The sequence below is a fragment of the Vespa velutina genome, chromosome 6 (assembly GCF_912470025.1).
Source record: "Vespa velutina chromosome 6, iVesVel2.1, whole genome shotgun sequence".
Classification (NCBI taxonomy): domain Eukaryota; kingdom Metazoa; phylum Arthropoda; class Insecta; order Hymenoptera; family Vespidae; genus Vespa; species Vespa velutina.
In genome coordinates, this window is record NC_062193.1 from 5024613 (window position 1) to 5049612 (window position 25000).

Sequence of the window (25000 nt, forward strand, 5' to 3'; positions counted from 1 at the left end):
ACTGTAACATGCATCTCAATGATAGATTTGATTTTGTTGTTACTACGATACGATACGCACTATCGAATAAAAAAGAAGAGATCTTCGTTAAGAGATAAATAATAATAAATTAAAACATACGATGAACATTAAAATTATGAAATAAAATTTAATCGCTATGGAATTAATATTGCTAAATAAAGGAAATAACTATTACTAATGCGTACTCGTTGAACTTTAACATAAAAATAAATTTGTTATTATCGCAAACCATGAAATATAACATGAGCATAATAATAACGTACGATTCTCTAACAGCACATAAAACAAGATATATTATGCATAAATTGTTTCGATCGAAGATAATTCTAATGTAAAATGACGCGGCTTCTACGATTTCTCAGGTTTGTCAAAAGTGAAAAAAAAAAAAAAAAAAAAAAAAAAAAAAAAAGAAGAGAGAGAAAAAATAAATAAATAGATAAAAAGAGATCGCATCGCGAGGTTAATATGTCTCGCTCCGAATGGAATTATAAGCGATAAATTTTCTGTTTCAGATAATAATTTATTAGCAATACCGTCAGAGTCGATAGCGGTACAACCCCCAGCTTATATCGGGCCCCCAGTACCAGGGGATAAGGAAAAATCGCACAAGTACAAGAAAGATACATCGAAGGAATCTCATGTTAATAAAGAACGTTATCAGGAAGAAATTAAAAATCATGGAAATTACGATGAACGACGTGGTTATCCTCAGAACAATTCCCAGCACTATTATCGTTACAACGACGATCAAAAGTTTTTCGAACGAAAGAGAATAACGAATTACTGTGATTACCAATTACGTAATTGTGACCGTCAATCGGTACAAATACAAAATGCTAAGAATCAAGGATTTTGCATGGCCGGAAGGGATTTCGATCAACAGCAATTCTATACTTTACCTACAAGAAGAGCTCAAAGAGAGATCGAGCCACCTCGAAGCGTTACTCCGGACATTACGAGAGGTCTTGGACGTGGTTCCCTGAGCGCGATGCACATGTTAGCCAGACAAGGACGAAGGCCCGTTGTCGAGCAGGTTCCCGAGCAGGTTCCTAAGCAGGTTCTTCTTCCCGAGCAGGTTCTTCTTCCCGAGCAAGTTCGTTTAGCAAGTAATAGGAAGTTGGAAGAACTCGAGACGAGGAAGAGACTCGTGAAACAACAGCAAACAGCGCCGATCGTTGATGTCAGAAATAGGTGAGAGGGAACGAAAATTGCCGATCGATTTCTTATTTTTATGAAATTCTCATCCCTCACCATCTCTTTCTCCTCTTTCTTCTCTATTGCATATATATATATATATATATATATACACATCTCTTTGTGTATAGATTCGCAACGCCGTTGAGTCTGTCTGCGCTTGGCTATCGATTCTTCGCCTCTTCACCCATCAGCGAACCCATCGCGATGCCACCGGCTAGTACGGATCTCCTAAAGCACGATCCAATTTCCCCCATCGGAGGTGGTTACGGTAACGGGTTCGAATCTTCCACTCCTATAGCACGATCGGTTGCTCGAACCGTTGCCGAACGTCTCGCTCTAACTACCGGGAATTCTCCGTCGCCTGTACCAAGTTCATCCGGCAGAAGTACACCCGTTCAACCATCCTCATCGTCCGGTAGAAACACACCGACAAATTTAATATTATCGCCTAGTAAAAGTACAATGTCAAACGAAGAACTTTTCGCTGCCATTCATAAGTCGAAGAAAAAGTTAAATATCAAAGACGATGGAGAAAACATGTCGCCTTATGGTTCGATGAATTCTTTGATTAAATCGCCGGCCGGTAATCGACACAGCTGGAGTCCCGAATCTCAGAAACCAACTGAGGTAGGACTAATTAACGAAAGTGAACAAACCACTCTCTCTCTCTTTCTCTCTTTCTTTTCCTTTTCGCTCGTTTACAGGTTTCACTTTTCTTTCAGATACCCATCTCACAACCGATACATTCCCCATCGGCTACTTCGCGATTAGACTTCAAACGTTTATTACTTCAACAGAGCGTCAAGGTAGGACCAACGAGACTCTCGGCAGCAGAACAATTAAAACTTTCCCGACAACAGTGTCAACAACAACAGCAACAGCAGCAACAACAACAACAACAACAACATCATCAACAACTACTACAATCACCGATCATCGTAAATTCATCGCAAACTCCATTGACCAAAGTCATGAGTCCTCGTTCGGTTTGGAGATTCCAAACGCCAAGGACTGATGTTTTATCCTCAACGATCATCGAGGATACCGCGGCTGAAGAAAAGGCCATGAAACCATCCCCTGAAAACACCTCACCTATCTCAAGATTGAACAGCAAAAGACAATTGGATCTCGGAAATGAACCAATTAATAATCTACGAGATATGAGGAAAGAAGACAATTTAATCGAATCATACGACGGTAGACCGTTGTCCTCTGTCATTCTATCTAATTCGCATCTTGACAGCAAAAAAGATAATAGCACCCCTAAAAGAATCACACAGATCGAGCCAAAAGTTTTACCCTCCTATAACATGGTTGAGAACAGTGCCAATACCATAAACACTAACACCATTGCAACCAGTATCGCAACCAACAGCAATACTGGTATTTCTCTCTTACAGTATTCGCATAATTCTCCACGGCTCACGTCTAAAGGGCAAGAAGCCGTAAACGCAATCGAATCTAGACGATTGAGCAATCAATTGGCAAGAGCTCAATTTCTATCTAGCACGCCAACGATCGCCAACGATCAAGTACAACAAAGTGCTTATTTCGGCAAACGTTTTCGAGCGAGATCCGAATCACCGAAACACGTAAATTCTCAAAACGTTGCTACCCGTAGCCCGAGTGCGCCCACCCTCGAGACAGCTCTTTGATCGAAACAAATTTTAAAATGTAAAAGGAGACACGAATTGTTTATTAATTTATGAGTCAAACGACTGCCAGCATCGATAAAGGTTTTAGACGAATTTTTCGAGCAATAATATTAAAACGTAATATATATATATATATATTTATTTATATATATATATATATATATATATGTGTAATGCCTTATAGCGTAACGTCGATTATCTAATGCGCGGAGTCGCGCTACAATAATAATAATAATAATAATAATAATAATAATAATAATAATAATAATAATAATAATAATAATAATGATAATAATAATAATAATTTTTGTTTTCTACGGAGAGGAAAATACGACAAAAAAAAAGAAAAAAGTTAGAAAACAATGAAATCGTATGACGTAGATCAAAAATGCTTGCTCGCCTTTCATAAACTTTCGCGTCATCCTTTTATATATATACATATATAATTATTTTGTTTTATTTTATTTTTTTTTTTCTTTTTTTTTTCAATTATCTTTAACGCATCCCCTCGTTAATGTATTAATTTATTTTTCGCCTTTTGCGATAATATTGCGCAACTTGTACCTCTCCTATAGGATAGTTTTAGGAGTCATTTTCGTGTAAATAAGAGAATATCTTGTAATTATTATTAAAACAGAAAAAAACAAAAAACAAGAAAAAAAAAAGAGAAAGAAAAAAAAAACAAGAAAAAGAAAAACCGCGTAGCGTAAAAAAAGAAAAAGAAAGAAAACACATACAAAAGTTACACACCTGGCTTGAAGTCGTTTGCTTGCTAGTCTAGTCGGGGTAGTTAGTTATCCTTCGTTATTTATTTATGGATATAACAAAGGAATATAAATAATAGTGAAAGATATACATATAATTATCACGATAATTTTCAAGCCATACTCGTTTTTCGATTACATATGTATGTATGCATGTATGTGTGTATGTTGTACGTATGTATGTATGTATGTATGTATGTATGTATGTATGTATGTATGATGTATGTATGTATGTATGCATGTATGTACGTATGTATGTATCTGTGTATGCATGTATGTACGTTTTGATTTAACCGAATATAACGTCCCAAGTCTAACGAGATTGGCAAAGCTTTATTATCACGGGATATACATATGTACGCGGCGAATAGTAATATATTCAAGAAAGAAAAGACTAATGTATAATAAAGATGAGACAGAGTTGCCTTAATTAACTTATTTCACGAACGATGATAAATAATGTATGTATGTATGTATGTATGTATGTATTACGATCGATTTTCTCGGCATAATGTATTTTCGCAAAATTCATTTTTTCTTCTTGTGTATGCGCAAAAGCAAAAACAAAAATAAAAAAAAAAAGCAAAGCAAAAGAACAAAAAAATAATTAGAGAGCAAACGCAGCTCAGAGTATAACGCGCGATAATAGTTTCTAAGCCGAAAATTACGTTTTGTACTTTGCTAAAAAAAAAAAAAAAAAAAAAAAAAAAAAAAAAGAAAAAAAAACGAACGAACGAAATAATTTAATTATATTCGTACCTTATCTTCCTACGGCTTATTCTCACCTATTCTCTTCTTGATATAACTAATACATTTCATTTCAAATTTTTTATTACAATTTTCTCTTCTCCTGAAAAAATAAAACGTTTCAACGAACGAAATGAAAGTTTAACGGTTTCGTGACAGTACTGACAACTGTCAAATGGTAACTTCTTGAAAATATCATTCTCTCGAATGAATAACGATTTTATATCAACGTATTTGTAATTTATTAAGTAATTAGTAAATAAAAATAAATAAGAGAAAAAACATTATTATTATGCGATAATATCGAATAACAATTCCATCGATTAAAATAAATGTTCAACAAATCAAAAATATTTTATTTGTGACTAACAGTTGGCAACCATTGTTATAAGATGGCGTACTCTGAAACTACTCATTGAGAAGTAAAACAGAATGTACGAGAACATAACCTATAAAGATTGTTGATAATCGCAAAAATTTGCTTAGAAATTGTGTTTATATTTACGAACTGGAAAGGACGATTTATTCTATAATAAAAACGAGTTACAGATATGCCAAAATATTACTGTGATTATTGTGACACATATTTAACACATGATTCGCCCAGTGTACGAAAAACTCATTGCCAAGGACGAAAACACAAAGATAATGTCAAATTCTTTTATCAAAAATGGATGGAGGAACAAGCTCAGCACTTAATCGATGCCACGACAGCAGCCTTCAAAGCTGGAAAAATTGCATCCAATCCATTTGCAGCAAATAAAGGTGCAGCTATACCTCCACCACCTAGTCTTGGGCCACGACCTGGAGTACCACCTCAGGGACCACCAGGTATGATGCCACCGCCTGGTATGCATCCTGGTGGTCCAATGGGACCTGGTGGTCCCATGATGATGGGTCCACACGGACCAATGCCTTCGATGATGGGTATGAGACCGCCAATGATGGGTCCTATGGGACCAATGGGCCCAATGATGGGACCGATGGGCCCTATGGGACCTATGAGACCACCTATGAACGGACCTCCACCACCTATAGGTGGCCCACCGCCAATGAAAAAATAAAATTCACAAAGTGTCTATTATATTTTACAAGAAACATATCCTAAAAGATACATCGTAAACGGAACGATGTTATGGATTGTATGCTTGGTGTTTATATATTTGACTTCGTACAAACTTTGGCATAAAGGAATCCAAGAAATATTGATAAAAATATATGACATTTGGATACAATGTACAATGTCTCTCAATAATAAATATTTCTCCAATGTGAATCTACATATGATATTTTATGAACTGTATAGTTAGCCAATAAATGAATTCAATGATAATTTATTTGAATCTTTATTTACTTAAGCAATAATAATTTATTTGTACAAAATAAAAATACTATCTTTGGTTTCTTTAAATTTTTATCATTGAAACAATGATATAAAGTATTTTTTATTCTTTATTTATAGTGTAAAAATTAACATTTTCTTAATAAATTCACATAATAATACAATGTTCAATGTAACAGGCTCTAATTATAAGAGAAATCATCATTATGATGATATGATAAAAAATATGATAATTTCAAAGTATTTTTCTTTTTTTTTTTTTTTTTATGCTAATTAAACAAATCAGTATCACAAAAAATTTATATTTATATATTATATATTATATGTAGCTTTTTATAAAAAAGTACATAACAGATATACAGAGTATATTAAAAACGCAAAACTAAAATCAAGCAATAATTTTGTTTAATATGATTAACATATTATTTTGTATTTTACATAAATGTAAGTTTAAGCTTAACTTATAATTAATTTATGTGTAATCAGTACGCAAGAGTACTTTACATAATTAGAAAACAAATCTAAAAAAAAAGAAAAAAATAATCTTACAAATTATTATATCCTTTTTCCATGAATTCTCTTAAAGAACATTAAAATAAAATACGTTAATATTAGAAATTATACTGAATGCTAATTGTCGTATTATTTCTTCAAGAAACAACGTCAAAATGATTGTACAAACTTTTTACTTGTTCCTGATGCTGAAGCTCTATATTTACTAATTTTTGAAGCATACAAATATTCTTCCTTGTTACAGTTTGTTTTGCAATTTCATTTTTTAAAACAATTAAAGCCTTTTTAATATGTATTACGCCACACATTTTTACCATCCCTTCAATCCTGTTTGTAAACATTTTCCAATAATTAAAATCATCTGATGAACATATTGATAAATCTCGTTGAATAACACTGTTCAATTTTTGTAATTTAAAACATCTCTCTGTAGTTTTCTTTAATTGTTGAGTCGTAGGATCATATTTATCTCTTCCTCTCCTTTTTCCTTTCTTCCTAGTTGTTCTTTCAGCAGTTTTATCCGAATCATTTATATTGTTTTGATTTTGAGATTTATCTTCAATCTGATTTTCAGCTTTTTTCTTTATTTCGATGCACACTACATCATTTTTATCATCCATCTTCTTATTTTCCGAATTATTTATTTCAGTACTTTGGCAATTATCATTTGTAGAATTATTTGCATTTGGTGATATATTGGTATTCTGATCTTTATTAGATATACTAACAGTAATATTTGTATATTTATTATTGTTTTGTTGTTTCTCATTTTCTACATTAGATGTATGACCTTGATTCTTATTAGATACACTAACAATGATATTTGTACATTTATCAATATTCTGATAATCATCGGTTTTAGAATTATTCATATTTAACTTAACATTGTCAGGAGTTTCGTCAGCTTGATTTTTATTTAACATATTAACGGTAATATTTGTATATTTATCAGAGGTCGTATTTTTCGAAACTGAATTGTGCGACGTAGATGGCAAATTGTATTCCATTATATTTCTATTTGTAGTAACATCATTGTTATACCATTCACCTTGACTCATAGTCGTTTTTGCCAAATTACTATATTCCGAAGTTCTATAATTCTCGGTGTTACTATTCTCGTTTGTTTTGTTAATCTCGTTGACTGTATCATCACAACTAACATAAGTATATGTAGCATTCGTATTTTCTAATTGTATAAAATCATTGACATTTTGAGGTTCCTTCGAAATAAGATTACATTGATTAGATTTCCGAGATCGTAAATCATTGTTATTAGATGATCGATCAGTTTGTATAACTGGTATTGTTAAATTTTGCTGAGCAAAAGCTTTTCCTTTGGAAGCATTAGCATTAGAATTACCCTTGCGTGTATTTTTATTTACATTAGGCTTTTTGTATTTACCATACTTTGTTACGAAAGATTTTGGTGGAGTGTGAGGTACGAATATAAAATTATAAACTGTAAGAATTTGAAGATATGCCTGAAGAGGTACATTCGTACTTTTTGATCGTTCTAAAATCGTTATAAATTCTTGAATTTCCTCTGGAAATTTTCGTAGATTTGGATGATCATTCAATATTAAGAGTAATTTCTGCTGGCTCTCTTGTATACGATTAAAAACGTTTAAATATTTTAATTTATGTCTTGTAATTTGTAAAAATAATTTTGACGAAACTATGCCATCATATAATTTAAGAGCATTCCCCGATTCTGTTCCTAATTTTTGCATTTTCAAATTTAAAAGTTTTAGCATTTCTATTCGTTTCAATGGTAAATCCAAAAACATTACATAATCTTTTTCATCATCCTCAAGGCTCAACCAATATAGAATAAGTCTACGCAAATCGTTTATTAAATCAGCATACGTTCTGATGCGTAAGACTATTTCATTTGTTGAATCATTTTTCTTATATATCTTTACTTCAAACATAAATAGTTTTAATAAATTTTCCAAAAAATATGGAACAACACGGCGTTCCATTATATAATATGTATTGAAACCTTTTCTTGCGGTTATAGTGTACGTTATTTCCATTCCATTATCTTCTATCGTATAAAATTCACCGCATTCGTATATGATATAAGAGATATTAGTTTCATCTTCCCATACATTTTGTGGAAATGCCTTTTTTTGACTCTGTTTCCTTTTTAACAATTCCTTTGGAAATGGTAAAAGATCATCGGATGCAAGCACGTTAACAAGTATATTAGTATTAGGCTCATTGCTATTAGTTTTGTTTTGAGCTTGTATGACATCATCATTTGATTGTTCTACGATATTTACAGGTTGATCTTTTTCATTAATATAAGTTGGACCATCTGTATAATTTGATACAAACGATGGTGTAGGAAAATGTTTCGACCATCTGTTATCTTTACACATAGAGGAATCATGGCCTCGTTTCGTACAATTACAGCAAAAGAGACGATCGGCAGGCTTCATCACGCCCAATATATTGGAAGGAATACTTATTCCATTCGTTGTTGTCTGAAATATCATTTTTATATATTATAATTTTTATTTTTATTTTACGATTGTTAAAATTATATTACGATATAACTTACTGTTTGATGATATCTTCTCCAAAGATCTGGACATTCTGTATACATATGACCTACCGCATTACACATAGTACAATAAAGTGTTCGACAGGTTTCACAAGTTTTTTTAAATGTCCCTTGTCTTTTACCACACTGAAATTATCAAGCAATATTTATTATGCTAACTTTATTGACATAATAATTGTAGATCTTAAGAAATAATATATTACCGTGAGACACATTTTTCGAGGGCACCGTGTTCCTGTATGACCTTGAACGCCACACATATAACATTTTAATGATTTATTTATTATCGGACAATCGTGTCTTTCATGACCACTTTGATGACAGTAAGAACACTTAAACCAAAAGTTCCGTTTTTTAGAATTTGATATTAAATCTTCATCTAAAATAGCCCAAAGTCGTGGATCTTCTATAATTTATTTATAAACAATATTTATCTACGAAAGGATAAATATAATAACAAAATAGAAATATTATTCACTTACTGGACATTTTACTTTGGACTTCGCTAACATCAAAGTTCTCTTGACCACGAGAATTAGTATAAAAAGCTCTTAACTTCTCTGACATTGGATGAAAGGAGGAACTGTCATTTGATTTATCTTTATTTTCTTTATTTTTACTATATACACCGCTTGTACTTGGTTCACTTTGGTAAAATTCATCACTTATTTTTGCACGTTTAACATTATCATTTATTGTATGTTCACATTCAAGCTGCCTTTTTTTATTTGGACTTGATTCATTCTGCGACATAATAAATTCATCCACAGGCAATATATCTTCTGTAAAATCTATATTTGTATGTACTTCAGTAACTTCAGATGCATCATTCTGCATGTTTTCTGTTGAACACATGGACGTAGGTGTATTATTCAATTGTTTGTTACTTGAATCAACATTTTTCTTTTCAAACTTGTTTTTATTGTTATTAATTTTACCATCTTGTAGAACATTTGGACTTAGTTCTTTTGCGCCATGAGATCTTTTTTTCTTTTGAACATTTTTGCTCATTTCTCTAATTTCTGTAATATTAGAAGCACCTTTACAGATATCCGTACAATTCAAAATTATGTCTTCCATATTATTTTCATCATCTAAAATCTCTGAATTATTCAAAGACGTTAATTCAGATTGTGATTTCGATAATGCTTTTTTCACTTGATCTCTAAAGTTATTTGTATTACAATCTTCAACAGTTAAAGGTTTTTTTGTTATAGTACTCTTTTTATCAGACGATTTGTTATCCTCATCAGAATCATTTAAGCTAATAACAGGAGGTGGAGGTTTAGGAGGAACTGGTACTTCTAATATTGATTCATCAGAATCAGAATCAGAATCAGAATCGCTTTCATCATTAAAATGTTCAATATCATGTAACTTTCCTTTTTCTTTTTTATTTAGAACACTATATTTAGTATTCTTTTCTTCTATATCTTTATGCTTTTCAGTATAAATTAGATTAATAGATTCTTTTGAACCTTTATTTATAGAAAGAACATTTTCTATATTTTGTTTCTTTTGTCTTGATTTTATAGATTTATTCTTTAAAGTATTAATATTTGAAATACCAGATTGTTTAACATTAGAATGATTATTTGGCAACAGTTGTAACTTATTAGGAACTTTAAAGACATAATTAAGCAACTCCTGTGTTACTTGATTTACAATAGATTTTTTAGCCTTTCTTTTAGTTTTTTTACGATTTTTCTTCATAGGCGAGATATTATTTTGATCCTCAACATCTATATCAAATGTATAAGGATCGTCAATATCTTTTTGAACTGAATCTGTACGTATTACTTTTTCCATATCATTGCGTATTATTTCTTTATCCCGTTGTAAAGATTCATTAAAACTACTTTCAATATTTCTTTCACTGTCTGCACACTTAGATGAATTTTCTCGATTTTGTATATTATCATCTAAGATAGCAGTATTATTTATGTTCTTTTTATTATTAAAAGAAATTTTTGTAGTAATTGGTATTTCATTCGGTGTTTCTGTTTCAACTGACGTATAATGAATATTAGCATATAATCTAGCTTCTAAATCACTATCGCTTTCATCGGCAATAAAATTATCAGAAAAATCTAGAAAAAAGAAAACGTTTATATTTAAAAATATAAACCTTATAAAGTTTATGTTTAAAAATATAAAATATAAAAATTACATGATAATATTTTAAGGTTATATTACTTATATAAATCGTTCGAAATAAAGCTTACCAGTAAAGAAATTCTCCTCCATTTTATTTAATTCCAATATCAAATCTATTATAAATCAACTTCGAAATTAATTTATCGTTCATTTCTTCATAGTCAAATCAAATGACGATGAAACAAAATAAAATATAACATCCACGAAGAGAGCACATGTAAAGAACAATGTACTTTAAACGAAAGAGAAAAGAGAGAGAGAAAGAGAGAAAAAGAAAGAGTAAAACACTTTAGTGGGTATATAATACTAAATAAAATTATTTCTGTAAAATAACATTAATCGTATCACATACACACAATTAAATAAACACTTTTATATAATACAGAAAATATTTCTAAAATATTCATCGTAACGCGTGGGAATTATATGTATATACTAAACCGACTGATATTAAGGCTGTTTTCATGAAAAAAAAAAAAAAAAAAAAAAAAAAAAAATAAAAATAAAAATTTCTATGAATTACGTATTTAGTATTGCATTTGATTGAATTTTTTTCTTTTTTTTTTAATATTTATAAAAATTTATAATATATATATATATATATATATATATATACATATATATATATATACATGTATATACATATATATATATGTATATAATAGATAACCTAAAGACGATAATTACATCATCATCATTATCGATCACAAAAGATAACCAATGAAACATATAAAATTATAATTAGTATTAATTATTATATTTTCAACTTTGAAAAAATGATAATAGGTAAGAAAAACATCTTCTAATAATACATATTATATGATTGGCTGTTTTATAATTACTATAATATAAAATAAATATATCGTTCGTAATTGCATTATTTTTGTAACAAAGTTAAATTAAATTTATCGAAAGAAAATAATGTATGAAATTGACGAATAGAAATTCATTAAACGAAAACAAAATTGATTAATATCATTTCAAAAGTCCGAAATAAGATTTTTTTTTTTTTTTTTTTTTTTTTTTTTTTTTTTTTTTTTTTTTTTCAAGAAACAAAATGATATTCACGAAAATTATCTAAAAATAATTTATCGTATTAAAATGTGGTTTGTGTGTGTATGTGTATAGGTATATATATATATATTCATGATAAAAAAGATATATTGTTTTTATTTTTAATCATATTATTTCGAATTCTCAATATTGGTACTGATCTTTAATTAATTTTTGTTTTCGCTATTGGCTATTCCATTAAAAAGAATATTGTCTATTGGGACTTGCACAATGTCCTATGATTTAATATGATTTTTCCAGTATTTCGAATATGGCTGTGTACAACTTTCTTCTACCGGGACGAACATTCGTTATTAATGGTAAGTAATTTTAATCTTTATAATAAAAATTAAATTAATATATATCATTCGTTTCTATGTCTTTTAAAAAAGTAACATATTCTACGTTTAATCGCATAGTTAATCAATCGTTGATACGTAAAAAGTGTAACGTCGTCGCAAGTGATTTATTTTGACATGATATATTGTACAAAGTTTCATTCAAAAATACCTTTTATCGTAATATTAATTAGATTGTTAATACATTGTAATTCCTTATATCTCGTTATTGCTTTTATATAGTTTTTTTTTTTTTTTTTTTTTTTTTTGTACTCTTTGATGTAACATATGAAAGAAAAAGAGAGAGTTAAAGAGAGAGAGAGAGAGAGAGAGAGAGAGAACGCGTAGACGTGACGAATAATTTCGTAAATAAATTGTGCTTTTGTAAACGTTTCTAGACAAATGAAATTTAACTGAAAATTTTTTTTTTTTATCGAGAAATTAATATTCAGTAAAAGATAATTTAATCTATAAATTTGTATATATGAATAAACATATATTTGTATATATATGTATGTATGTATATATATATATGTATAAATTTAAACGTTATTTCTTCATCGACTAACCTAAAAAAAATGTCTATAAGTAACGAAAAAGAGGCGATAGAAAAATTTATTGCAGAATTAAAAGAATTTTTGAAAAATGATGATTCAGAAAGTGCTGTACTTTTATTCAAAGATAACATTCACGAACAAATAATTGAACAATCTTCGTGGGATGTTGTTCCCATTGTTTCTAATTATTTTACGAGTTCTAATGCTAACAATAAAAAGAAATTATTTGAATGTTGTGAAACTATACTCAATATAATAGCAGAAAAGTGTAATCCATCTGAGACTGTATTACAGTTTTTAGAACAAATTGAATCTTTAGAAAATGATACGAAATTTTGTACAATGTTGAAGCCAGTTGGAATTAGTTTTAATAAACTAAATGATAAATCTAAAGCCATTGAATGGTGTGTTGGTACGATACAATCTTATGTACAAGCATTACCAATACCGAATTATGATAAATCAGAGTTCAACAAAAATAAAAATATCAAAGAAACAAGTGCAATTTCAGATAGAATTATCAATTTGTATACCAATATTGTTTCATTCTTACAATCATTAATCCAAGAATTAAACATAACAAATATTACTAAACAAGATATTATATTTAAGGAATATTTATTAGGTCTTCTAATTTATTTATTAGGAAGACCATATTGTTATTTATACGAAGATGTTATAGCATCAGAAATTCGCGATCAAATATTAAAGCTTATATTTCATCTTGCCAAAGATGTATTGTATCCTTTAAATTTTATAAATGGTCGTTCGATATTAGAGAATGACTGGACATTTAAAAAAGATTCGGATGAAAAATCTATAAGTGTAAGTAAACAGTTAGAAAAGTGTGAGATCTTGGAATTGCAAGAAATTGTACCAACATTGGCATATGCCAACTTTTATTTTTATGTAATAACGAGAGAAACATTATGGATAAAACTTCCACAAGTATATCATCCACATTATATTTTTCAAGCGGGCATTTTTCTCGTTAATTGTCTTCTTAAGGAACAAGATATTGCGTTAATATCTAAAGGTTTAATATTTATGGAATTACTTGTAAAACGTGTGGAGAAAATGTCCATTGGTTCGGATAAATTAGAATTAAGAATTTATGTTAAATTATTACATGCTATTATTAATGTCATGATATATTGCGAAAGCGACAGTGAAAGAAAAAAGGCATTATCAATTTTTCATGAATATATTATAAATATATTTAATATGGAAGCTAGATATTTCATAATATTATACTTATATAATACATGTTACCATTCTGGCGTTCTTAGCTTGATAACTGGTTTAGTTAAAACATCTATCATTGAAAGTTTAGGAATGACACCTAGATGTACATATTTCTTTGGTAACAATTTAGATTCTTTATTAAAAAGTGCGTGTAAGTTGCCTTATGGTAGTGCAACCGATTTGGTAGAGATATCAGATGAAATAATAACTACATTAAATCTCTTAAGATTTTTACTTATCAGAGATCGAATTAATGAAACTGGCATTTGGAGTATAATAAATGTGCTTGAGGAAAATTATTTGAAACCCTTAAGACAAGGGATAGATTTATGTAAGGCACATTGGAAAACTAAAATAAAAGATTTAGAAGAAGCAAAAACTAAGAATATTTCTAGCGAAATAGAAGCAGATAAGAAGGTGATGTTATCTGTTGGTAACAAAAGATTACCAGCCATGCCAATAACACAAAAACTCAAATTTTCACATCAAATTTTATGCGGTCTTGATGTAATGGAAAGTCTTTTAATTAGAGTTAATGAGTGCATTGTGAATGATTCTATAAAAAATATCTTATTATAAATCATAATATATTGAGTTACATATATATCTGTCATTATATGAGAAGATAAAATAATATTAACATTTAATTGTGTCTTCCATTTTTTTTTTACTGCTCATAATATACATATAATTAAATTGTAGCTTCTATTGATATATACTATATATAGTATAATAATTTAATGTAAACAATAAAATACATTATTTTGATGTAGGGTTCAGAAGTCTTTTGATTTCAAGAGTTCTAGTAAGATATCAGTCCAATGATAACATTCATCAGAAAGAAGAAGAACATAAATCATCAAATGAGGAAACTGAAGAAGAGTATGAACAAAAAACAAAGAGGAAAATCCTTATTGCATCAATGAATTTTGTTCCAGAGTTAGGATGGAGTCGACAAGCTATTAGTGCTGGTAGTTATTGGCATTTTACAAATGAATTTTATTCTCTAAATTTTTATATTTTTAAATTAAATAATTGAATGTAATCGAAAGCTGAATATCAAAGGTGCTGAATCTATTGGTTATCCTGGCATAATTCATGGAATGTTTCCGAATGGCGGCGCTGAATTAGTTGCACATTTTTATTCAACCTCCAATAATGAATTGAATCAAATTCTGAAAGAAAAATATGAGACAATTCAAGCAGATCCTGCAAAAAAAGTAGAAAATCCAAGAGAACAGATCAGTTATGCTATGGAAACCAGGCTTAGAATGATAATACCTTACAAAAAAAATTGGTCGCAGGCAATAGCACTTATGACACTTCCACCAAACGTTCCAACATCACTAGCAAATTTAGTTACATTGGTCGATGATATTTGTTATTATACTGGCGATAGATCCATTGATGTAGGTTTATATACATTAGTTCATAATAATATAATTAATAGACATTATATTTTTAATGATTATTAATTCCTTTTTTAGATCACTTGGTATACTAAGAGAGTAGTATTAGCAGGTATTTATAAAACAACAGAATTATATATGCTTCAAGATAATAGCAATGATCATGAATATACGTGGAACTTTTTGAGAAGGCGAATAGATGAAGCTGATCAATTGCATAGAATTATATCTGCAACTTCAGATTTACAACCAGAACAGACTTTGAAACAAGTAAAAGAAATAGCCAGTGCTACTATAATCACTGTAAGTATTCTCATATGAAATTGTATAATTAAATTAGACAAAAAAATATCATTATTTTTATCTTTTAGGCACGTAATATACTTGGGTGGAATGTGTACAGATAAGTTTTTTAAATGAACTAGAATTGATATGCAGTATCTGTAGATAAATTTAATTCAAATATTTCTTATAAGGATTACCTGGATTTGTAACATACGAATAACTTACATTATATTGAAAAAAATTTTGCTTATCATTATCACTGGTCTTAAATTGTAAACACTTTTTTGTACAGTTTTATAGATACATTTTAATATAAATTTAAAATGTTGTTTTAATTTGTTCTTCTCATTTTAATTTGAACTATTCAAATCATTTAAATACTCATTGAAATGCTCTACGTATATGTTTATATTTAATAAATAAATAAATAAATAAATAAATAAATAAAGTTAAATGAAGGTTATGTAATAATCTATAAATTACTGTATATGAGAGAGAGAGAGAGAGAGAGAGAGAGAGAGAAAGAGAGAGAGAAAGAGAGAGAGAGGAAGAGAAAATGTGTGTATACGATATTGTTTATGCCATAATATACGTATAATATAAGTATATGTTTTATATAGAAATTAACAAAAATATAAAATAAACTTGCATAATTTATTCTTTATTACGTTAAATCACATTATACTTTCGTTTGAGATTAATAGTTCTTTAATTTTTCTTTTTTCTTTCTTTCTTTTAACTTTTTTTTTTTTATGCTAGGGATATTATAAAAGTATCGAACAAAATGAGAGCGTATAATTTTGTCCAGTGTTGGTTATTGCTTCATCATGTATCAGTTGGCTATTCTGTTGCGAATGGCAGTCGATTTACCACTGCGCTTTTATCAAGTTTAGTGACGTCTATTTGTGGAAGGTTCGTTTTAACTTGGATTTAATGATCCGTCGCTTATAAAAATTTGAACGGTAATACAATTGTCTTGAGGATGGCTGACAGCGAGCAGAAAGCAATGCAGTTAGTAGCTGAAGCTGAAAAAAAGTTATCATCCAAAGGTTTTTTCGGTTCTTTATTTGGGTATGTTAACACATTGATTTACTTGAACTCGTCCGATTAGAAGAATGTAAATGTGACGTGATATTATTTATCCACATTATGATACCATCCCTTTATAATAATTTATTTATTTATAATTTCATATTTCTTTATTGTCATACGTTATATTATTATATCTTTTATTGAGTCATTTTTCATGATATGTGGAACACGCATGTTCGTATTAGTGTTCTATATATGTAAACTAATACGTAAGTTTTCTTTTGTAGTAACATTATCTAAAACGCAAAAGTAATTAAAGCTATTTATCATGGTATGAGAAAAACAACGAATAATATTAAAATATATTGATTATTTTATAAGAAAGAATATATTGAAATTTATCATTATTATTATTATTATTATTTTTGTTTACTTATTATTCAAGACATACTATAGATGGTCGATAGTCGTTGCTGTATTATTTCCATAAAAATATGAAATTATGAAATTTAATATTAATAATTTTTGGATTATACAGGGGATCTTCCAGAGTAGAAGAAGCGGTAGAATGTTATCAGCGTGCAGCAAATATGTTCAAAATGGCAAAGAAGTGGAGCGCTGCAGGAAGTGCATTTTATGAAGCTGCAGACTTGCATGCTAAAGCTGGCAGTCGTCATGATGCTGCTAATTGTTACGTTGATGCTTCTAACTGCTTTAAGAAATCTGATGTCAATGGTACAATAATGATACTGTCTATATAATTATTTTTTACTGCAAGATATTAGATTATGAAAATAAAGTAAAATGAAATATTGTATAAAATTGAGAATATATTGTTTTTAGAGGCTATAAGTTGTTTGCTAAAAGCTATTGAGATTTATACTGATATGGGTCGATTTACAATGGCAGCAAAGCATCATCAAAGTATAGCAGAAATGTATGAAAGCGAAGCCGTAGATTTAGAACGTGCTGTTAATCATTATGAACAAGCAGCAGATTATTTTCGTGGCGAGGAAAGTAATTCATCTGCAAATAAATGTTTATTGAAAGTTGCACAATATGCTGCTCAATTAGAAAATTATGAGAAGGCAATTCAAATATATGAACAGGTATGGAGAAATAAATTATCAATAATATAAATAATATAAATATAAAAGTATCATAAAAAGAAGTTCATGCAAAAATTTCAAATGAAGATTTGAATATAAATAAATGAAATTTTTACAGGTTGCTTCTGCATCATTAGAAAGTTCATTACTGAAGTATAGCGCAAAGGAATACTTTTTTCGTGCCGCGTTATGCCATTTATGCGTTGATGTATTAAATGCACAACACGCAATTGAACGTTATCATGAGCAATATCCAGCATTCCAAGATTCTAGGGAATATAAATTAATTAAGGTATTAAATATTATATTATTATTTAATTATATTATATAATTTTTCCTTTAAATATTTATACCCCATACAAATTTTATATGTATATATATATATATATATATATTTTTTTTTTTTCTTTTCTATTACCATAGACACTGATAGAACATCTCGAAGAACAACATCTAGATGGCTTCACAGAAGCAGTTAAAGAATATGATTCAATTTCAAGATTGGATCAGTGGTATACTACAATATTATTACGCATAAAAAAGCAAGTCAATGATAACCCTGATTTACGCTGATCTGCTATTGTTCATCTACATTATATTATGTCAATGATATTAATGCTCCAAATCTACATGTATTCTTTCCTAAACTATACCCTGCTTTCAGTGGTATTCATCAAGTAGATTCGTTTTTATACCCGAATATCATATTATTCCCTTGCAATTCTAGCTAACATAATAAGTTTACTGTATAACCCAATACTTAAAAAGCATCATTATAGAAACACGGAAAGTTAGAATGCTTCAAATTCTATATCGATATCTTTACAGGCTATTTTCCATATTCATATATAATACATGCAGTTATAGCATTGCCTTATATGTAGGCATAGTATAATGTTATAAATATTGAGAAAAAGAATAAGAGTTCGGTAAGATATAGCTTCTAAAAAAAAAAAAAAAAAAGAAAAAGAAAAAGAAAAAAAAAAGATTCACACACTTGTGCTAATATAGTTAATATAGTTGGCACTTGTTTCCAGCATGAAAAACTTTTTGTCTGAATAGTACAAACCCAGATATTCCAGTTTTTTTTTTTGTAAATCGATTATCAAATAATAATTTCAGTACTAAAAATTAGAGAAATGAAATTTCATTGTTAATGAATTTTAAAATATATGCTCGGTCACGATTATATTTTTTGATATATAAGCAGAGAATGTTATAATTTAATTATATTATTTATTAAATATTTAGCACTTATATTAAATATATATCTTGTAATATAATTTATATCTTGTATTCGCGTAGTGGAATAGTGAATGAAGTTAAATTTTTGTCAATCGTCATCCTTACACTGCCAGTGTTTTAAAATAGGTGACATGATATATATATATATATGTATTTATTCATTGTTCCACCGATCTTAGTGTATATTTTGTTAATATCCTTATTTTTTCTTTTTTTATTTACTTATTATTTAATAATTATATAAACTATTTCAGTTACTTGATCTTCCATTTTTCTTTTTTTTGTAAAATGTAATTTAATTGTTATCGATATCAATAATGAAAAAGGAAAAAAAGAAGTAAACGTTCGTTACTGACAAGCAAAGGAAAAAAATCTTTTTAGAAATTAATTCAATATATATATATATATATATAAAATCAATGCGTACATGATATTAAATCCTCTTTCTCTCTCTCTTTCACACACACATATAATTTCTCCTTTTTTCGTTATTTTTATACATATTAATCGAACGTATTTTTATCCGAGTCGAAGATTAGTAGCTTCATAATTTTATTTCATTTCATTAAGAAAAAAAAAAAAAAAAGTAAAAAAAGAAGAAAAAAAAGAAAAAAAAAACAAAAAGAGAAAAAAATATATATATATATAATAATAATTCTATTCCGATATAAAAAAAAAAAAAAAGAGAGTAAAAAATTTGTATAAAAAATAATGTATCATTACACTGCAGGATATGATGCAATATTAATACTGTAGGTAATTTCAAGGATTTTGTGTAAATTAGTTGGAGATTTGTACGCTGCTGAATCAGAAGACTATATACAATATATCAATATAGAAAATTAAAAACAATGACTATGTTTTATACAGATGGGCCAAGTAATACTTAGAAAAGTATAAGTACTTACAAGCGCAGCTTTTTTTAACTTTTTAAATGGCCTAAAATGGAAAAAGAAAAAAAAAAAACAAAACAGAGAAAGACATTTTCATAAAAATTTACAAGCAAACAATACTTTCATTTGTCAGGATTATAAATAAGTTGAATCTTTTTTCTGTTTTGTATTTTTGTTTTTTAATTTCGTTTTGTCTTTTTAATAATATTAATTATATTAATTTAAACGTCATTTATCTGTACAAAACAATATGTGTTATTCTATCCTTTTTTTTTTTTTTCAGGATATAAAATATACATACACATGTATTAAAATGATTAACAAATCTCCGTAAACTAATAAATAAAACTAATAAAATAAATTAATATTACAAATAAATATACGAAATTAATTATTATTATTATTTCTTTTACCTTATAAATCTAAATCATAATGCAAATATATAATTGCAAATATTTTTAATAATATATTAAAGAGAAAAAGTAATTGACAAAAAGAATATACTTTCATAAAAATATTTATGTCCTTTCTAATCATTTCTATTAGAGAAATAATTGAATGCTCGAATGTTCGACCAATCGGACGCTACTTATAGATTGCATCTATAAGGCATTGCATTAATGCATAATAATTCTATTTTTTAATAATAAAATATCATTATTATAAATGGATACGATTTTGTGCCATTATTTTTATTCGTTACAAAATCTTACGCGAATATTTAAATATATATATATATATATATGTGTATATGTATATATGTGCAAGGAATAAGCTTTAATCGTATATTCTCTACTAATCGATATGAAAATATCTCGAAGCATCTCGAAAGTCACGCAACTTCGCAGTAAAAATGACTAAACGACTATTTTTAAACGTACGATACTTTTATGTAAGAAAAGAAAATTCTTATAAATCGTAAATCATATCGCTCGTGTATACGAAAAATTATATAAAAAAAACAAAAGAAAAAGAATCACGTAAAAAGAAAAATTAAATAGAAAATTAACATTTAATTAATAGATACTTCGAAGACGTTTCGAAAGAGTTCTAACGTAAGAAGGAGGTATCGATCCAACAAATACGTATTTTCTCGGCCAATCAAGAAGTTTCTAACTCAGTTTGGCTGTCGAGAAGTTTCCAGTTCAATCGAGAAGTGGGGATGAGATATATAAACGCGGCCACTGCGTTGATCTGATCAGTGTTGATACAGAAGCGAAGCAAGCGTGATCGAATAAAGTGAATCAAGCAAAAGCTATTCAAACAAATACAACGAAAAGATATAAAACAGTGAATTTTTTATTTAATAAGAAATAATAAAAAAAGAAAAAAGAATTAAATATAATAAATAGAAAATACTTGTGAAACAAACGAAGATGCCTGCTATTGGTATTGACTTGGGAACTACTTACTCCTGCGTGGGAGTTTGGCAACAAGGAAAAGTTGAAATCATTGCCAATGATCAAGGCAACAGAACGACACCAAGTTACGTTGCTTTTACAGAAACGGAACGTTTAATTGGCGATGCCGCTAAGAACCAGGTGGCAATGAATCCGGCCAATACCGTTTTCGATGCAAAACGATTGATTGGCAGAAGATACGACGATCAAAAAATTCAAAATGATATCAAACATTGGCCATTTCAAGTGGTGAACGACGGTGGAAAGCCTAAGATCCAAGTCGAATTTCGCAATGAGAATAAAAGATTCAATCCAGAAGAAATAAGTTCTATGGTATTGACGAAGATGAAGGAAACTGCCGAGGCTTATCTTGGACAGACTGTTCGAGATGCTGTCATCACGGTACCGGCTTACTTCAACGATTCGCAACGTCAAGCGACGAAAGATGCAGGTGCTATAGCAGGTTTAAACGTACTTAGAATCATCAACGAACCTACGGCCGCAGCACTTGCCTATGGCTTGGATAAAAATTTAAAGGGAGAAAGGAATGTTTTGATCTTTGATTTGGGAGGTGGTACCTTTGACGTTTCTATCCTTACCATCGACGAGGGTTCCCTATTTGAGGTAAAATCTACGGCAGGTGATACCCATTTGGGTGGTGAAGACTTTGATTCAAGATTGGTCGATCATTTTTGTAAAGAATTCGAGAGAAAATATAAGAAGAACATGAGAAATAATCCTAGATCTTTACGAAGATTGAGAACAGCCGCTGAACGTGCCAAGAGAACTTTGTCCTCTAGCACGGAGGCTACGATTGAGATCGATGCTCTTTACGAGGGTATCGATTTCTATACGAAAATTTCTCGTGCTCGATTTGAAGAACTCTGCGCTGATCTCTTCAGATCTACATTGGAACCGGTAGAGAAGGCACTGGCTGATGCGAAATTGGATAAACGATCGATAAACGATGTCGTTCTTGTTGGTGGTTCAACTCGCATACCAAAGATCCAAAGTATGTTACAGAATTTCTTCTGTGGAAAACAATTAAACCTATCCATCAATCCTGACGAGGCTGTTGCTTATGGAGCTGCGGTACAAGCAGCTATACTCACTGGAGAAGGTTCCAAGAGTTCCGCTTTACAGGATGTACTCTTGGTCGATGTGGCTCCATTGTCCCTTGGTATTGAAACCGCCGGTGGTGTTATGACTAACATCATTGAACGTAATTCTCGTATACCGTGCAAACAGACCCAAACGTTTACTACATATTCCGACAATCAACCAGGAGTAACCGTCCAAGTTTACGAAGGTGAACGAGCAATGACCAAGGATAATAATTTACTTGGAAGATTCGAATTAAGTGGTATCGCGCCTGCTCCACGTGGTGTACCAAAGATCGAAGTTATCTTCGACATGGATGCTAATGGAATTCTTCATGTCACTGCAAAGGACACCGCAAGTGGTCGAAGCAATAACATCAGAATAACCAATGACAAGGGCCGCTTGAGCAGAGACGAAATTGATAGAATGTTGGCAGAAGCAGAACGATATAAAGAGCAAGACAAGGAACAAAGAGAAAAGGTTGCTGTCAGAAATCAATTAGAGAGCTATGTTTTCTCTGTTAAACAAGCGATTGAGGATAGTGGATCCAAATTGACGGAAACTGATAAGAATGAAGTGAGAAAGATATGCGAGGATGCTCTGGTTTGGCTAGACAATAACATACTTGCAGAAGTCGACGAATATAAGTACAAATTGGAGGAATTACAGAAGCAATGCTCGCCCATCATGATGAAAATTCATCAGAGCGGAACTGGTGGACCCCAACAGAATTATAAGGGTCAATACAAACACGATAATTCTGGTCCTACCGTAGAAGAAGTAGATTAAATTTAATAAGTTATATGGACTTGTAATATATTTTTAACATAATCTGAATATGTTCCACTTTTTCTCTTTTTTTTCTACTTGACTGATGTATCTTTTCTAATATTATTTGATAACTTTTTAAGTTCCATATTCGTTTTACATATTTGTGAAAAATTCTATCTAATTTTAATCAATTATTTATTAAAAAGAAAAGTATTAAGTAAAACTTGCAAGCAAGTTGTTCCTTTTATACATATGTCCTATGATTTTGATAATAAATTATTAATTTTTGTTAATATTGTGGGTTTTTTTTCTTTTTTTTCTTTTTTTTTTTAATACCAAAAGAGGAGATCTCAAGTGAAGAATAAAATGTCACGAATCAAAATGATTTTTTCTTAAAATATATATTTTTAATATATTATAGAATTAGATCAATGAACACTGTTCCTCTCCCGTATTATTTAAGAAACAAGATAAGATATAAATAGATATATCAACCGAAATTCTCGGAATATCCCTTTTTTCATTTTTATATTCATATATTAAATATTATTAACGAATTAATTTATATATTTGAGATTTTTCAAGTCTTCTTCCATCCATTTCAAAGATTTAGCCGGAAGTTGTTTCAATGGATTACGCGGTGGTCCAACTTGAAGCATACTAATAACCTTCATAGCGTGTTTCATCGTTTGGACCCAATTACCTTGAAAATAAAATCATTCGTAAAAAGTAATATATTGTGATAACAAGATTATAAATTAAATTAAATTCTTCGATAATTTACCATATTTCGATACGATATTAACGGCCTCCGTTAAAGCTTCTTGTTTTTTTTTAGCTAGTAACAATTCCGCTGAATTATTCGCATCGATCAATTCTTTTACCAGTTTTGGAAATACATTTATACTCGTAGCTATAAAACAATTAATTCCTAATGCGCAACCAGCTGAGATGAGCTATTTCGATGTACAATAATAATTATTATTTATATATATATAGATATATTTTAATTATATATCATTGAATATTACCTGATCACAACCAAGAAATATTACATATTGATTATTGTTAATGTGCAATGCTTGTGAACCTTCTACTAGATCAGTACTCGTAAACTTAATACCTACGAACGTTGGAATTTCGTCTCGTACAGATTCTAAAAATTGTCCCATGTGTACTGTAAAATGGATATGCATATATTTTAAACATAAAATATTTTTCACTTTTTTTTTTATTTTTTTTAATATATATATATATATTTAAAAATATATAAAAAATATAAAAGAGATTAATAAAAAAGAAAAATAAAATATATCATCTTACTGTTAACATTTGTATAGGATGGTATATGATAATACAATAAGGGTGTATTTGGTGCCGCTTGAGCTATTGTTTTCAGATAATCGATTAATTCTTGTAACGTATTTGGTTTGAAGTACAGTTCGGGTAAACAAAGTATAGAATTTGCTTTTATACTTTCTGCGTGTTTGGCCTTCGTAGAAAGAAAAAAAAAATAAAAAAGAAAAGGAAAAAAGAACGTTCTTATATTACGAATTACAACATACGCGTACAGGAATACATACATATCGATATAAGG

General features: G+C 29.3%; 7 protein-coding genes across 15 annotated transcripts in view; 5 read left to right on the forward strand and 2 right to left on the reverse strand.

The window, feature by feature from the left end:
* LOC124949855 overlaps positions 1-3603 on the forward strand; it is an 85045-nt gene extending 81442 nt beyond the window's left edge. For 5 of the 6 annotated variants that reach the window (XM_047495600.1, XM_047495604.1, XM_047495606.1 and 2 more), the window contains 3 exons: positions 534-1212; positions 1347-1845; positions 1923-3603. In XM_047495600.1, coding sequence (XP_047351556.1) covers positions 534-1212; positions 1347-1845; positions 1923-2873 — 2129 coding nt within the window. In that variant the 3' untranslated portion in view covers positions 2874-3603. The remainder of the gene's footprint in view (positions 1-533; positions 1213-1346; positions 1846-1922) is intronic. The other variant, XM_047495601.1, reaches the window with a different exon arrangement.
* Positions 3604-4784: 1181 nt separating this feature from the next.
* Positions 4785-5717, forward strand: LOC124949862 (U1 small nuclear ribonucleoprotein C). The gene has a single exon (XM_047495631.1). The coding sequence runs from the start codon at positions 4936-4938 to the stop codon at positions 5446-5448; it is 513 nt and encodes a 170-aa protein (XP_047351587.1). The 5' UTR covers positions 4785-4935; the 3' UTR covers positions 5449-5717.
* Positions 5718-6109: 392 nt separating this feature from the next.
* On the reverse strand, positions 6110-11392 carry LOC124949856. Of its 2 annotated transcripts, none has more exons than XM_047495608.1 (5): positions 11034-11392; positions 9291-10898; positions 9012-9187; positions 8806-8934; positions 6110-8728 (listed from the first exon to the last, which is right to left on the reverse strand). In XM_047495608.1, exons 1-5 carry the CDS (start codon positions 11053-11055, stop codon positions 6377-6379), a joined length of 4287 nt encoding a protein of 1428 aa, XP_047351564.1. In that variant the 5' UTR covers positions 11056-11392; the 3' UTR covers positions 6110-6376. The 2 variants fall into 2 exon arrangements, with proteins under 2 accessions (XP_047351564.1, XP_047351563.1); XM_047495607.1 differs by having other exon boundaries at positions 9012-9214.
* A 314-nt stretch (positions 11393-11706) lies between these two features.
* On the forward strand, positions 11707-16187 carry LOC124949785 (ubiquinone biosynthesis protein COQ9, mitochondrial-like). Of its 3 annotated transcripts, none has more exons than XM_047495479.1 (6): positions 11707-11751; positions 12280-12338; positions 14932-15129; positions 15224-15567; positions 15646-15870; positions 15939-16187. In XM_047495479.1, the coding sequence occupies exons 2-6, from the start codon at positions 12290-12292 to the stop codon at positions 15972-15974; spliced, it is 852 nt and encodes a 283-aa protein (XP_047351435.1). In that variant the 5' UTR covers positions 11707-11751; positions 12280-12289; the 3' UTR covers positions 15975-16187. The 3 variants fall into 3 exon arrangements, with proteins under 3 accessions (XP_047351435.1, XP_047351436.1, XP_047351434.1); XM_047495480.1 differs by lacking the exon at positions 11707-11751 and adding an exon at positions 12075-12093; XM_047495478.1 differs by lacking the exons at positions 11707-11751; positions 12280-12338; positions 15224-15567; positions 15646-15870; positions 15939-16187 and adding an exon at positions 12356-14575 and having other exon boundaries at positions 14932-15005.
* A 471-nt stretch (positions 16188-16658) lies between these two features.
* Positions 16659-19124, forward strand: LOC124949786 (alpha-soluble NSF attachment protein). The gene is made up of 5 exons (XM_047495481.1): positions 16659-16923; positions 17423-17619; positions 17728-17993; positions 18112-18285; positions 18417-19124. Exons 1-5 carry the CDS (start codon positions 16835-16837, stop codon positions 18564-18566), a joined length of 876 nt encoding a protein of 291 aa, XP_047351437.1. The 5' UTR covers positions 16659-16834; the 3' UTR covers positions 18567-19124.
* A 1955-nt stretch (positions 19125-21079) lies between these two features.
* LOC124949605 (heat shock protein 68-like) lies at positions 21080-23698 on the forward strand. The gene has a single exon (XM_047494942.1). The coding sequence runs from the start codon at positions 21508-21510 to the stop codon at positions 23419-23421; it is 1914 nt and encodes a 637-aa protein (XP_047350898.1). The 5' UTR covers positions 21080-21507; the 3' UTR covers positions 23422-23698.
* An 89-nt stretch (positions 23699-23787) lies between these two features.
* LOC124949606 (N-acetylneuraminate lyase-like) overlaps positions 23788-25000 on the reverse strand; it is a 2675-nt gene continuing 1462 nt past the window's right edge. Inside the window, exons 5-8 of the mRNA XM_047494943.1 lie at positions 24727-24895; positions 24435-24580; positions 24188-24359; positions 23788-24106 (exon numbers count right to left, since the gene is read on the reverse strand). Of these exons, the coding sequence (XP_047350899.1) occupies positions 23961-24106; positions 24188-24359; positions 24435-24580; positions 24727-24895 (633 nt within the window). The 3' untranslated portion in view covers positions 23788-23960. The remainder of the gene's footprint in view (positions 24107-24187; positions 24360-24434; positions 24581-24726; positions 24896-25000) is intronic.